Source organism: Natator depressus, chromosome 4 (genome assembly GCF_965152275.1).
Source record: "Natator depressus isolate rNatDep1 chromosome 4, rNatDep2.hap1, whole genome shotgun sequence".
Lineage (NCBI taxonomy): Eukaryota > Metazoa > Chordata > Testudines > Cheloniidae > Natator > Natator depressus.
Window position 1 is genome coordinate 31,617,481 of NC_134237.1, and position 13,255 is coordinate 31,630,735.

Genomic DNA, 13,255 nt, shown 5'->3' on the forward strand with positions numbered 1-13,255 from the left:
GGCAAAAGCAAAAGGCTACTTCTCATCAGGGGACTCATTCAGTTCACATATGGATGAGCCTTTCACTTATACCACCACCAGTCTGACTGGGAACCGGGTGGCAATTTAATGTGTTGAAAAGATCCTTCTCCGTAATAATTTTAAATCACTTAAACTTCACAGAAAACTAGTGAAGTGAGATCTGAACAGACTGCACACAGAAAGATCCCTATAACACTGCCAGGTAGAAACACCCAGTCAGCTCTGATACCCCTGGAGGCACACACACAGGCACACCAGCCACCAAATTCAAACATAAATCGCACTGAGATGGACAGACACGCAGCTCACTGGTTTATCACTGCAGTGAGAGACGTCCTGTGTTTCTTTCCTGTAGTCAGAAGAGTTCTCAAATGAGTGTGCCAGGAGCTGAGGTATTACAGAGAACTACTACCATGGAAATCACATCTCTTTCCAGTCTTCACAGTGGATTTCACAAAGCAGCCTTCCCTTAGCCTCAGTGTGCAGCGCTCACTGGCTTGTGATAAAGGAGCAGAAGGATAAAGTGGTGAGGTTTTGCAGGCTCTGCTTCCCATCTCAGTTATCACTCCCCCATGGTATACAAGATCAGTTTAGTACTCTGCTTAGGTAAACAAACCTTCTCCCCCCTTACTTAAATTGATGGCACAACTTCTACCAGATTTTTGGCTTATTGATCAGAAAGCTGTGGGTGATTATACTAGACAGCTATGTGGGATGGAAAATGTGATCTTTCATTGACAGTTTAATTATTTCGTAAGTACCTTTAGGGACAGACAGTGTCTCCTCTATGCTTTGTATAACTAGGAACACACTGCAAGCACTCAATAAGAGTCAGAACCTTCTCCCATTGAAGTACATGTGAGTTTGCCTACTAACTTCAGAGGGAAGAGAATGAGGCCCTACAAGAATTTATTGGGACTGTGGATCTGGTTCTGTTGTCCTCAATTAGGAAACATTCCCACTGACTTCAACCTGATTTTTTGGCTGAGCTAGAGCAGCAGGATCAAACCCCATATTAGCACTCACTAATATTTATGTTTTTAAAAATACATTTTCCATTTATTTGAAGTAAAGATCAACAGAAATAGACAAATCAATGATGAGCAAGTCTGTTTGGGATATTGCTTCTTATGGGATTATAAAACAGTGGCTGAGAGAGAGAGAAATACAGAGAGTCCATGAAAATAAAAGCTACAATCTAATGACCCGTTCCAAGAAACAACAGCTCTCACTGAAATCAGTGGCCACTGAGGGTGCTGAACATCTCAGAGGAGGCACTGAGCACCTAGCTGGATTGCACTCTAAATCTGATGATTTGTCCTTAAATTAAAAAAAAAAAACATATATCATGTACATAGCCTGAACACAAACCATGGGACAAAATTCCCAGTAGCTTCTATGCCCCTGGGTATAGGTTCAAAGGAGAGAGAAAAATGTGGGGGTCCAAAGGTGATATAATAGTAGAATGGTAATAGGATGTATTTGGTGGAGTTCAATGGAGGGATGAATCAGAAATAAATGTGACCTAGAATAAGCATTGCTCAGAGGATGGGGGAAACCAACTGAGAATCCAGCAGTCCAAAAGGCTAGAACCTATTTTATGATATGTTTCTTACATGAGATTCTTTGGAGTGAGGATTGCCTTGCAGGATTTGGAGAAAAGGTCTGCATTGTCTCCTTGACATTTGATTTTCTCCATGAGGACTGAAGATGCAAATTCTGGGTTTCACTCTAAGTGCAGGAGGGCTAAGGATTTCTCCACTTGCTCAGGGTGCATCTTTTGCTCCTACCCCACCCTTCACAGAGCTCCTGTCCCCCTCTCTGCTCCTAGGTCCTTTCTCCTTCCCCTCTCCAAGCCCACCAACTCCTGCTTCACTCACCATCTGCACTTATTTACCATCTCCAGCCTCCTCTGCTTCTATCCACCCCACATACAGTCTCCTGCCCCCTCACCTGCTGTCTCCCTCATCCTCTGGCTCCTGCATTGATCTCGCCACTTCATTCCTTCCTCCACTGCATTCAGTACAGCTGATTGCTGCAGCAGTGCAGCAGGGGATGGGGAGGCTGCAATCTCCCTGCTCAGTTCCAGAATCTTGCCACAGCAGACAGGAGGAACAACTGCAAGGAAAGCTCTGTTCAGCCCCTGCATGCAGAGGCTAGAGCATGCTCACTTGCTCTCTGGGGATGGCACATATACATACAGTCTAGTCAGAGGATGGGGCACGCTCAATATGAATGGAATCTTCAGATAATTTACAAGCCAAACTAAGATCTCTACTGAGCATGTGCAAACGGATTTTTCAAAAGCTTATACCTTGACCAAATTTGAGGAAATTTTCACAGGGACAGCAAAAGTGACTGTGACATGCCACTTCCCACATACCCCTGTCAAGTCCCTGCTCAAAGCATGGAGGTGCTAAAGCTTCTCAATTAAACAGTTGTACTTTTTGTTTTAAAAACATGCAGAAAACAATGTATTTTTTAAACAGTTGAACTGATTTATCTTACACTCCTCCACACAAAAAACTAAATCAGCATGCAGCAAACAGGTCACGGAAAATTTCTGCCCAAATGGGACAAGTCTGGCAAACTTATAAGCAACTGAAATAGGGTTTCACAATGGAAAGTGTTGGGAGAACATTAAGGATAGGCTGCTAGTGCCACCTATAATACTAAGAATATTGCTCTACACAGAAACAGCTGAAAACTCAAATAGTGAATCCCAGCAAGATGCAAGTTAGGCTGAGAGGTAACAATAGGGCTGGTCAAAATTTTTCCAAAGCTATTTTTGACAGTAAATTGGATTTTCAAATAATTTTCTTCACCATTTCTATTTTCCACAGAAAATTTGGAGTTCCCTAATGGATCAGGCTATGGAGTCATTCTCACTTTTTCTCTTGTCCCGTGAATGTTTTGTTTCACCAAGAAAGCACACACACTTTGTTTTGGGCTGATCCGAAACACACGTTTTGCTTTTCGATTTAGTCAGCAAACCTTAAAACAAAACAAAAAAACAGTAGTGAGGGGAAAGTAAGCTTCCATTTTCCCCTTCGGGAAGAGGACAGCTTCAGAAGTTGAAATGTGATTAACTAAAGCTCTCTTATTTCTAAAGAAGTATGAAGCTATCTCCTTGATGGATTTACCCTCAAGTTTGTCTCTGGACATTAACGTTTGCAACTTTCACTGAGCCTCTCTCATTCTCTGGGTACTAGGAAACCATTTTAGTTGTATGAAGGTTTTTAAACATACTGTTGCACATAAAAAAATAAATACTTTAGACTTGTTCTAGAAATATATCAGGGTGTTTTCTTTAATTACAGATGGTCGTGTATTTTTCACTCAACACATTTTTCCCCTACCAACAAATGGGCTTTTTTTAAAACCTAGAAACTTGAAAAAAAGATTCCAGTTTTATGATTTTTTTCCCCCAAACTTCAAAGAAATGAATTTTCAACTATAATGTATTTTAAAATGTTAGTTTTTCATAATTTTGAATTCCCCCCTCCTTCTCCCTCTTTGTGTCACAGAATGCATTAATTATGGCCAATTTGTTTGTCCACTTTTTCCATGTCTTTCCTTTTCATTTTTCCTTTTGTCACTCTGAAACTTTAAGAGATGAGGATGTTCTGAAAAAGTTAGACTGGCAGAAGGAAAATTGGAAAGAAGGAAGGAAAATTTAAAAAATAATCCTGGAAATCATTTTACTCACTCAATGACAAAAAGGAAAAGTTTTTAAACACACATTTTGCTTAGTTACAGGTATTAAAATTTGGTCCATATTTTGACAGCTGATGTAGTCTTTTCTGATATATATTAGTTCAAAAGTGGAAAATAGCTCTTTCAAGGATGTTGCAAACTTTTTGAGTGAAAGGATCTCAAAGAGCATTTAACTGGCTAAGGTAACAACCTATATGTGAAAAATATTACAGGCCAGATTCTAATCTCACACATTTTACACTAGTTACACCATAACTCAATTGACTTCAATTGAGCTATTCCTGATTTATACCAGCTTGAGTTCAGTTTCCGGTCCTAGGTTTTTATTTCCCTTAAACAAACAAAATTACCTGTTCTAATCTGCTTTTAATTCTGTGTAAAGCATTGTGGGATACAGATTATATGAAAGACATTATATAAAATAAAGGTGTATTGTTTGTGCTTTTTTTTTAGATTCTCCAGCTGCACTGAATTTCCACCACTCCATGCAACAGTTCTCGCAGCCCAGATATAGCCAGTGCCTCCCTTAGCACTCCCACTAGGGCCAACTAAGCAGTTTAATTTCTTACTGAAAAAGACAATCATGGTCATTAAGCAGTTCCCAGTTTTGTTTGGGCTCACTGAAGAGTGTTAAGTGAGAGGTAACACTTGGATATCTAAAAGGAAGGAAAATAAACTGACTTCCAAATGCCCCTGCTGCCTTAGTACCTTTGCTGCCGAGGAGCATTTTATACTTGAACATAGCTGCGCACTTTCACTTTCTATATTAACGCCAATGGAAATACTCATGGCAGACTAGCATGAAGGGTCTGATCCAAAGTCCACTGAAGTCAATGGAAAAACTCCCACCATCTTCAGTAAGCTTTGAATTGGGCCCTCAGTGCTTATAGAACTGGGGCTCAGATCCAGAGACAGGACACAGGCACCTAAATCCCAGATACCACTGCAATTCACAAAACCCCCGCTTGGCTGTCACCTAATCCTATAGTCACCTAACGTTACTCTGCAGCTAAAGTGTTGCTGTAAAAGTGCCTATGTTTCTGCCTGTACATAATAGGTGTCTGGAGACCTATTACAGGACTGCCCTTCAGAGTAGGGTTGCCAATTTTGGTTGGACATATTCCTGGAGAGTTAGTCACATGACAGTCTTGGAATTAAAGATTAACTCCCGGAGACTCCAGACCAACCCTACATCAGGAATCCTCAAACTAGGTGAAGGTAGGTGGGGTAACACCTATCTTGCCTCTAGGGCCTAATCCAATAGGTGTGCTTACCATATGCCTATTAGGTCAGGGCCTATTCAAAAGGCAGTAAAAGGAGGAGGAGGTGGCAGCGGCTCATGCCTTTTAACTTTTAGCCCTGTAGTCAGAGCATGCACACGGGTTGTGGGAGATCCTAGTTCCATTCCCCTCTCTGCCACAAGAGTGCCCTAGCTACAGAATGTAGCTCCTGGAAAGGGAACAGGAGATGTCATGTTCTCTGATAGTTTTGCCTAATTTCTAGCACCTCATTCCACATCGGAATGGAGGCAAAGGATGCAGTAATTTATAAAATGGGTTAAAAATCAATGTTGACTTATTCAGACAGGGGTGTACTGAGTTTTATTCTTGTTGGTCATTACATGAGTTCACCTCCTTGATTAAAAACAGTACAGAACAGTGTAGCAGTATTAACTAACTGCATGGTAGCCTGACGGGCTTGGCCAATCACAATTCAGGATTTACATAGCTCATTTGTTAATAGCTGTTAACCTTTCAGGGTTGGGAATCACAATTTCCCTGGGGCAAAAATTGTTGGCCAGGAATATGCCAGAAACAGGGTGTGTTAATGTCCACCCTGTGGCTATCACTGATCTTTTCCAGGACAAGCATTACTCATACATGGAAACTATTTAAGATTTGGCATTTTGATCAGCCAAAGGTGAACTTGGTCAGTAGAAGTTTACAATTTACATGAAAGGAAGGTCAGGACAATTAAGCCAGTCATGGAGTATTATCATTCCTGGTCACTAACCATGAATCTATGACTAATCACAAGGAAATGCTTCTAACTATACCCCATCCCACACACAAAAGAAATGATCAGTATCGACAAATATTGCTTTCAGAAACTAAAATTGGGTTCCCAATTAACTTAAATAAAATTATCCCAAAATATTCTTAAATACACTTTCACCCATTCATTGAATTAAAAGTGGAATCCAAGTTGCATTGATTACCCTTTCCACTACTCTGTTTATCTCAGATCCTATCAGAGAGAATGAGGAACCAAAAGGAAAGATTTTGGTACAGAACAAGCTAGTTCCATTCCATTGTTGGGGATGCAAAACTGAAAGGTCTTATTTACTCTAACGGTAATCATTAGGTACCAGAGGAAAGCAGCAGATAAAAGGGTGTAGGAAGATTCAGTCACTTTTATTTAGTGACTTAACCAGTCACAGAGAAAAAGAAAGGTTTCTATTTCCTAAAAGTTTATTGTACTGTGTGGCAAAGAAAACTATGCTATGGTAATTAAATGTAAAGATCAGGCAATATTGTTACAAGTCAAATAATTACAACTCCGCTGAAGGCCATGGAGTTACATCAGGGATGAATTTGATGCAGAATGTGTATTTCTCACTATTAAAGGACCAGTTTTTTTTGCTTTATGCTGCACCAGTGATGGAAAGTAACCATACAGAGGTCAGGCTAGTCATCACAGTAGTACTTTCTGGCCTGAAAATAATAATAATAAAAAAACTATAAATCTGGCTAAATTGACCAGTCAGCCATGTTTACAGCTGTTTGGCATTGCTGACCTGGTGGCAGCTGAAGCATGTTGATGGATCCCAGCCCAAATACTTGGGATGAAATCCTGGCTCTGAGTAAATGGCAAAACTCCCATTGACTTCAGTGGGGTCAGAAATTCATCCTTGGTCTCTTGGAATCACCATAGAGTGGATTCTCTCATCTATCTCTATTGGAGAGAGAAGAAAGAGGCAACAGACTAGGACCAGGAACAGCAGAAGGGAAGAAGCAGTGGTTCTGTGGCATGTTCTGCTCCTCCCCTGACCTTACAGAAGCCCCTCTGCAGGGCTATGGCTGAACCGATGTTCTTCTGAGCTCAGAGAATGCCTGAGCAGCACTTTAACAGCAAAATACGGTATTTATGTGCCACATGCAATTTTCAAAGATCATAACAGTCAAACCAAAACTTAATTTTGCTGTAACACTCAAAGCCACTTCTCAACAATGACTGTTTCCTTACCAAAATTTAACTGTCTATCCCCAGTTGCAAAGTTGCTAAAAAAAGTTTGAATAATTATTTATAGTTGGGAAAGTCTAGATACCCCAACTTCCCTTATACTCAAGCAGCTAAACCATTTTCGCTCAAAATTCCCAAAGAAAAATAACCTTAAATAAAACTCAGACCTCAAGGATGAAAACTTCAGAAAGTTATGAGGGGTGGAAAACAGGGGTTAGAAGGAAACTAGCTATAATACAAACTAAGAAAACTGTTATTTTCACACTTTTTCTGATATATGTGGAATCAGATCTGAACATTTTTACATCAAGTAAACTCATAAGGTCATTATGTTTTCTGCCTAAAACTAGATGGGGCAAAAGATTTTTCTTTATATAATTTTGGGAGTCAAATGCAAAATGTGAAAATAGGGGGAAAAAAATTAACAGTGTAAAAAATAGTCCCCCAATATTTTCACAGAACTACTGAATGCAGTAAGATGTCAAGTCAGTTTCAAGAACAAATCCAGAAGCCAGAACTGAGGGGTGGGGAATATAGGCAGGATTAACATTTCAGAGCAAATAGGAAAGTAGGACTGCCCAGGGCACATCAGAATAATTGACTTAAAAGTTGTGCTGCCATCTCAAAAAGGTTCTGAAAAACGTGTAAATGCTTATTTACACCTAACCAGACTATCCTGAGTTCTGCAAAATAAGGCTATGAAAATAGGTTCTCCTATGATGTTTCCACTATTTCTTGTGCTTGGAAGGCCAACAATACTGTAAGGACAGCCATTCTTATAGGGATAAACTTGCTGTTGTGCAGAAAGCCAGCACAAGGTTTATCTATGCACCATTTAAGTCCTATTTTTGGTTCTTAGGACTTAAGGAGGGACTTCGGGGGAGGTAGAGAGATAATGTCATCCTTAGGATTTTTGGCTCTTCCCCATCCTCTCCAAGCTGAAACTAAGAAATATAAAACGAATGAAAAATACTAGGTTAAAAGCCCATCATTCAAAACTCTGACAAGGCTTTGAAATAAATTGCAGCAATTTTTGGACGTAGTACATTATATCTAAAGAGTGTGTAATCTGGAAACATCTAAGCTATAGAGATCTAGCAGTGTCTTTTTTGCTACGCAGTTCTCTAGTCTTTCTGCATGATCATGCTCAATTCTGTTTCCTATTTTTCTTTAAAGATAGGATTAAATTGATATTGTAGTGAGCGTAACTATCTAAAATGTGTTAACATGTTTTCACATTAAATATATTTTAATGAAATCAAAAGCAAGTGTGAAAATTCCTTGGTGAGTAGATACTACAGTCATGAGCTCATTAAATAGATAAAATAGGTTTAATCCATCCATCCCATGCAGATATTTAATCTCTATACTAGATTTGCTAAAACTACTTGTTATTTATAATTTGTTAGACTGCCTTGTGAGACCCATATAGGTGTAGATTGGGTCACTGTGGAGGAACTTGTTTGATGTGAATGAGGGAAAAGAAACATAATTGTTCATAATGAAACCAAGAAAAATAGAAGTATGAACAATGGCTCAGTTTGGGTTTGGTTCAAGATTGTGGAGAAGGTTCAAGCTGGTTCTCATTCAACCCAAAAACTTCTTTCATCCTTGCTTGAAAGTCAGCTAGATGGGCAGTTACAAGAGGGCACCAGACAGTAATGTCAAACTATATATATTTTTAATGGATTTATCTGCAGTGTCCAGATGAAGCAAGTAAAAGGGGGTCCAAAAATTCCAACTTTGGTCTTACTTTAGATTGTTTGTTTTTATCTTCTAGGCAGAGGGTCCAAATACAGGATACCAACACAATGAGCTATTGCTGCTCCATTCCCCACTATTTCCACAGCTACTTTCTTCCGTCTGTATCACCCTGTGGCTGTGGATGGGAGGGACAATAAGGAGAAGAGCTTGCCTTTCAAACAGGGTCAGCTAATGCCTGGCTAGTCGAAGAGGTGGGGGAGGGTGCAATTGCTATATCTCATCTGATTTGTTTATCCAGTCCCTTCTCTCCTCTCTGCCGCCCTCCCCCCTCTTCCCCTGCCCAGTTTCCTTCTCTCCTAGGGTCACTTGATGGAAGAGCTCTTCCAAATTCATCCCTGGATAACTCCACTGAAATCAGTGGAATTACAACAGGGTGCATTTGGTCCCTTGCCTTTTTCACTAATATCACCATGGGCAGCTCCATGCTTCTGCCTAACAAGTACCAGAATATTGAAACATTACAGCTGCCAAGAAATGCAGAACAAACAGATTTACATGTTTTTCCCTTTATTTCCATCATTTGACCCATGCTTTTTAGTCCTAGGAGAAACTGCAACTATATTTACACGTTTAATCTAAAAGAAATGTTAACTTTTGTTTAGATGGCTATGGAGACTTTGATTTTTGACTTTGATTTTCTAATTTTTTTTAAAGCAAAATAATGTATTAATGAAAACATTGAAATTAGTTTTAAAGACTGATTCTTTCAGCTCCTGCTAGATCTTCTTTGGCTTCCCTGAAGTTTTGGAACTTTAGTTCAAAGTCCAAAAAATTAACTTGTATCCCAAAAAGGTAGGCACTCAAATCACTCAGACTGCCCAATTCATTTCAACCCTGGTTGACTTTGAAGCATCACAGAAGTATATGGCACTAGCAAGGCATTAGAGCTTTGTTACCTGCCTACACAATTATAAAGCCCCAAGAATGGAGAAAGGAAATCTGGGGAGCAAAAATTAAGGATTTTGATGAACAAATATGCATCAAGAAATAAGATAAAAACAGCACAGGAAAAAAAGAAAAAATATTGTAATAAGAATTGGGGAGGGGTATTTAATTATCTATTAGGCTTTACAGTTAAAAAAACCCAGACAAAACTCTGAACATTTTCACAAGCCAGATCTGATCCCTTTTAGATACCAAGTATTACCCTTGGTGGTTGTGGTTGTTTGTTTCCAAAATGTTGATAGCTCACTATTCGAACTGAGCCTTGGCCGCCAATATATGAAGAGCATTTAGCACTTTCATTTTTTAACATAGACATACACACACACCTGAACCATAGAATCCACCCAATGTTTTATTGACTATATGCAGGGGTGAAAGTGGGCTGGTACAGTGTACCGGTAAGAAACCAGTACTGGCCCATACACAGCCGATAACCTTGCTGCCCCTTTTGCCCCCGCCTCCCCACAAGTTGGCAGCCCTGCTGGTAGGGTTCCTACCAGCAGGGCCGCCGACTTGGGGGGGGAGGAGGGGACATAAAAGGGGCAGCTGCCCCCAGGGCCGGCGATTTAAAAGGGCCTGGGGCTCCAGGCCACTGCTACTGTGGCAGCAGCCCCAGGCCCTTTTAAAATTGAAGCTGGAGCCACGGTCAGTGCGGACCAGACAGCGCGAATAGGCTGGCTGGGGGACGCTGACCCCCAGCCCCGCCACTTCCACTCGAGGCCCCACCCCTTCCAGGGGCCTGCTCTGGGCCCTCGTACCAGTAAGAATTTTATATTACTTTCACCCCAACTATATGTAAATAAGTTGTTGGTGATATACCATTAGAATGGTCTTTCATGTTTCTTCTGCCATTAACTCAAAGAATTTCTTGCAGATTGAGGATAAAGGGTCACTGATACTGAAATATTGCAAAGAAAGAAAAAAGATTGAGTGTGATCCGTTTCCTATTGTAGATAAATGATGTTTGATGTTAATTTTGCAATTCCTTGTAAATTACATCAAAAGTCTTTGTAATGGGGTTGCACTCACATCTTGTGAGTGCCCCCTGGCTAAGAGTGTGGGCCTGCAGACTCTCTCTCTACCTGTTTGTGGAGGGTCTTTGCTGACTCGGCCGGCCGAGTCACACACAGTCTGTATGTGAAATACAAACAAAGCAAACCCCTTCAGGATACAAGTCCACCTGGGCCTATCTCAATAATGTCTCTTGATCTACAGCCCTATCTTTGGGCTCACTCCTCTATCAGTCCAGAAGGGCCTATCACAGTACCCTGATTTGAACTGTCTCAGCCCCTTCTGGGCCTTCTCAAATTGTCCCTGCTCTTCAAGTAGTCCTAGCATGGGGCATATTCCCCAGTGCTCCCTCCCTGGAGACCATTTCCCTCTGAGCCTTTCTGGTCACAGCTCTTCAGCTGGGCCATTAAAAGAGTTCAGTCCCCTTTCTGGGATGCATCCAAGGCCCAGTCACTTTCCTAGTGGCAGAGAGGGGGCATCCAGGCCCATCCTTTACTCTTGGTCCCAGCCCAGGGACCCTATGGATATAGCTGTCTGCCATATCCCTTTAAATAAACTGTGTTGCTGCTACAATTCCCTGGGCCACTTCCCCGTGGCTCTAACACATTCTTCACCCTTACCTCAGGGCCTTGTCCAGTTGAGTCCTAGCAGCCAGCCCACAGCACCATCCACTCTCCTCCAGCTCTAGCAGGGAACTGATTTCACTCTGGCCCTACAGTTCTTCTTATACTAGCCTGCTGAGCCCTGATTGGTTGCTTCCCACACAGCCACTTTAGGCAGCTTGGAGGACCTCTCTACTGCCCTTTTCTGAAGCAGGGTGTGGCAGGGCCACAAGGCCCCTAGCAGGGGGCCTCAGAGCCCAGTCTAGCCTGTCAGAGTCCTATACACATGTATCATCCTTAAGTATCACAAATGTGTATCATTCCATTTTAACTGTATTGCTTTACCTGAAAAAGACTTAGTTTTTCTACATTGGCCCTAAAGGAAATAAAAAGGATGTTTACTGCTCTAATATTTGCTTACCAGTATTTGTCTTCTTTTTACAGAACCTATTCATCAAATCGTATATGCCCTTTCCCCTAGATTCATAGACTCCTAGATATTAAGGTCAGAAGTGACCGTTATGAACATCTAGTCTGACTTCCTGCACAATGCAGGCCACAGAATCTCACCCATCCACTCTCACCTATGTCTGAGCTATTGAAGTCCTCAAATCATGGTTTAAAGACTTCAAGGTGCAGAGAATCCTGCAGCAAGTGACCCGTGCCCCATGCTGCAGAGGAAGGCGAAAAACCCCCGGACCTCTTCCAATCTGCCCTGGAGGAAAATTCCTTCCCGACCCCAAATATGGTGATCAACTGAACCCTGAGCATGTGGGCAAGATTCACCAGCCAGATACCCAGGAAAGAATTCTCTGTAGTAACTCAGATCCCGCCCCATCTAACATCCTATCACAGGCCATTGGGCCTATTTACCATGAATAGTTAAAGATCAATTAATTGCCAAAATCATGTTATCCCATCATACCATCTCCTCCATAAACTTATCGAGTTTAATCTTGAAGCCAGATAGGTCTTTTGCCCCCACTGCTTCCCTTGGAAGGCTGTTCCAGAACCCTTTCCTTTTCACCATCCCCTTACAGATGACCATACCCCAGTTTACAGACGACTATCAACTATTGAGAGGAAAGGAAAGGAAAGGAAAGGAGAGTGTTCATGGTGGTGGACTGCTGAAGATTTGAATTGACTTCCCTGCATGGAGTTTTTTGTGAAGCTATTTGTGGCTGTAGTGAAGACTAAGAGAGGTTCATTTTCTTCTGCTATTGCATCTAACCAGTAAACTCTTGAGAGTGGTGGACCATCTACCATAAGGTTCCAGAGCTGAGTGTAAAAATGAAAAAAGAAAAAAAGAGGAGATTGGTGAGATTTAGAAAAAAATCTCACTGGACCAATGGAGGCAACACTACCACAGAAAAGAACAAATGCACCTTCCTCCTTTTGCCCAATTTCACAGTCAAAAGATTCTATATGCACAGGGAGATTTCTATGCAGGTATCGAAGAGGTAGAGCTCAGCTTCTTGTAGTTAAAGCCATTCAATATTGTCTGCATTCATTATTAAGGGAAATAAAAAGTGTCTCACTGAGGGAAGGCCAAGACCCTCAGGGGGGAAAAAAAAGTAATGACTGTCTTTTTTCATAAATTCCAAGACCAGAGGACATATGTGATCATCTGGGCTGACTTCCTATATAACAGGCTGTAGAAAATGCTTGACTTTAACAAATTCATTACATTGCTACTCAGTTATTAACCTTACCATTTTGGGGATGATCACTGAGAAATTGGTGGCTAGTTAATTACAACATCTGGTATCCTCAAATTTTTATGTTCCAGTCACTCAGATTTCAATCAGGCTATGACATGGAAGATGCATTATCTTGGTGGTTGCTGACGTACTCAGGACAATGCATAGAGATCAGTCATCTAGGCTGATATTGCTACATCTACGTGCAACCTTCAGTGCCCTGGAACATGAGCTGTTACTTACTTGACAGTA

The 13,255-nt window shown here is 41.2% G+C and overlaps 1 protein-coding gene across 2 annotated transcripts in view; it reads right to left on the bottom strand.

Annotated features, from left to right (window-relative positions):
* The window catches only part of DKK2 (dickkopf Wnt signaling pathway inhibitor 2), an 86,148-nt gene that overhangs the window by 59,452 nt on the left and 13,441 nt on the right, over positions 1 to 13,255 (bottom strand). Inside the window, exon 1 of one of the 2 annotated variants that reach the window (XM_074949989.1) lies at positions 1,975 to 2,195. The exons of the other annotated variant lie outside the window; for it this stretch is intronic. Coding sequence (XP_074806090.1) covers positions 1,975 to 2,170 — 196 coding nt within the window. The 5' untranslated portion in view covers positions 2,171 to 2,195. Of the gene's footprint in view, positions 1 to 1,974; positions 2,196 to 13,255 lie in introns of those variants that run through there. 2 annotated transcript variants of the gene reach the window in all.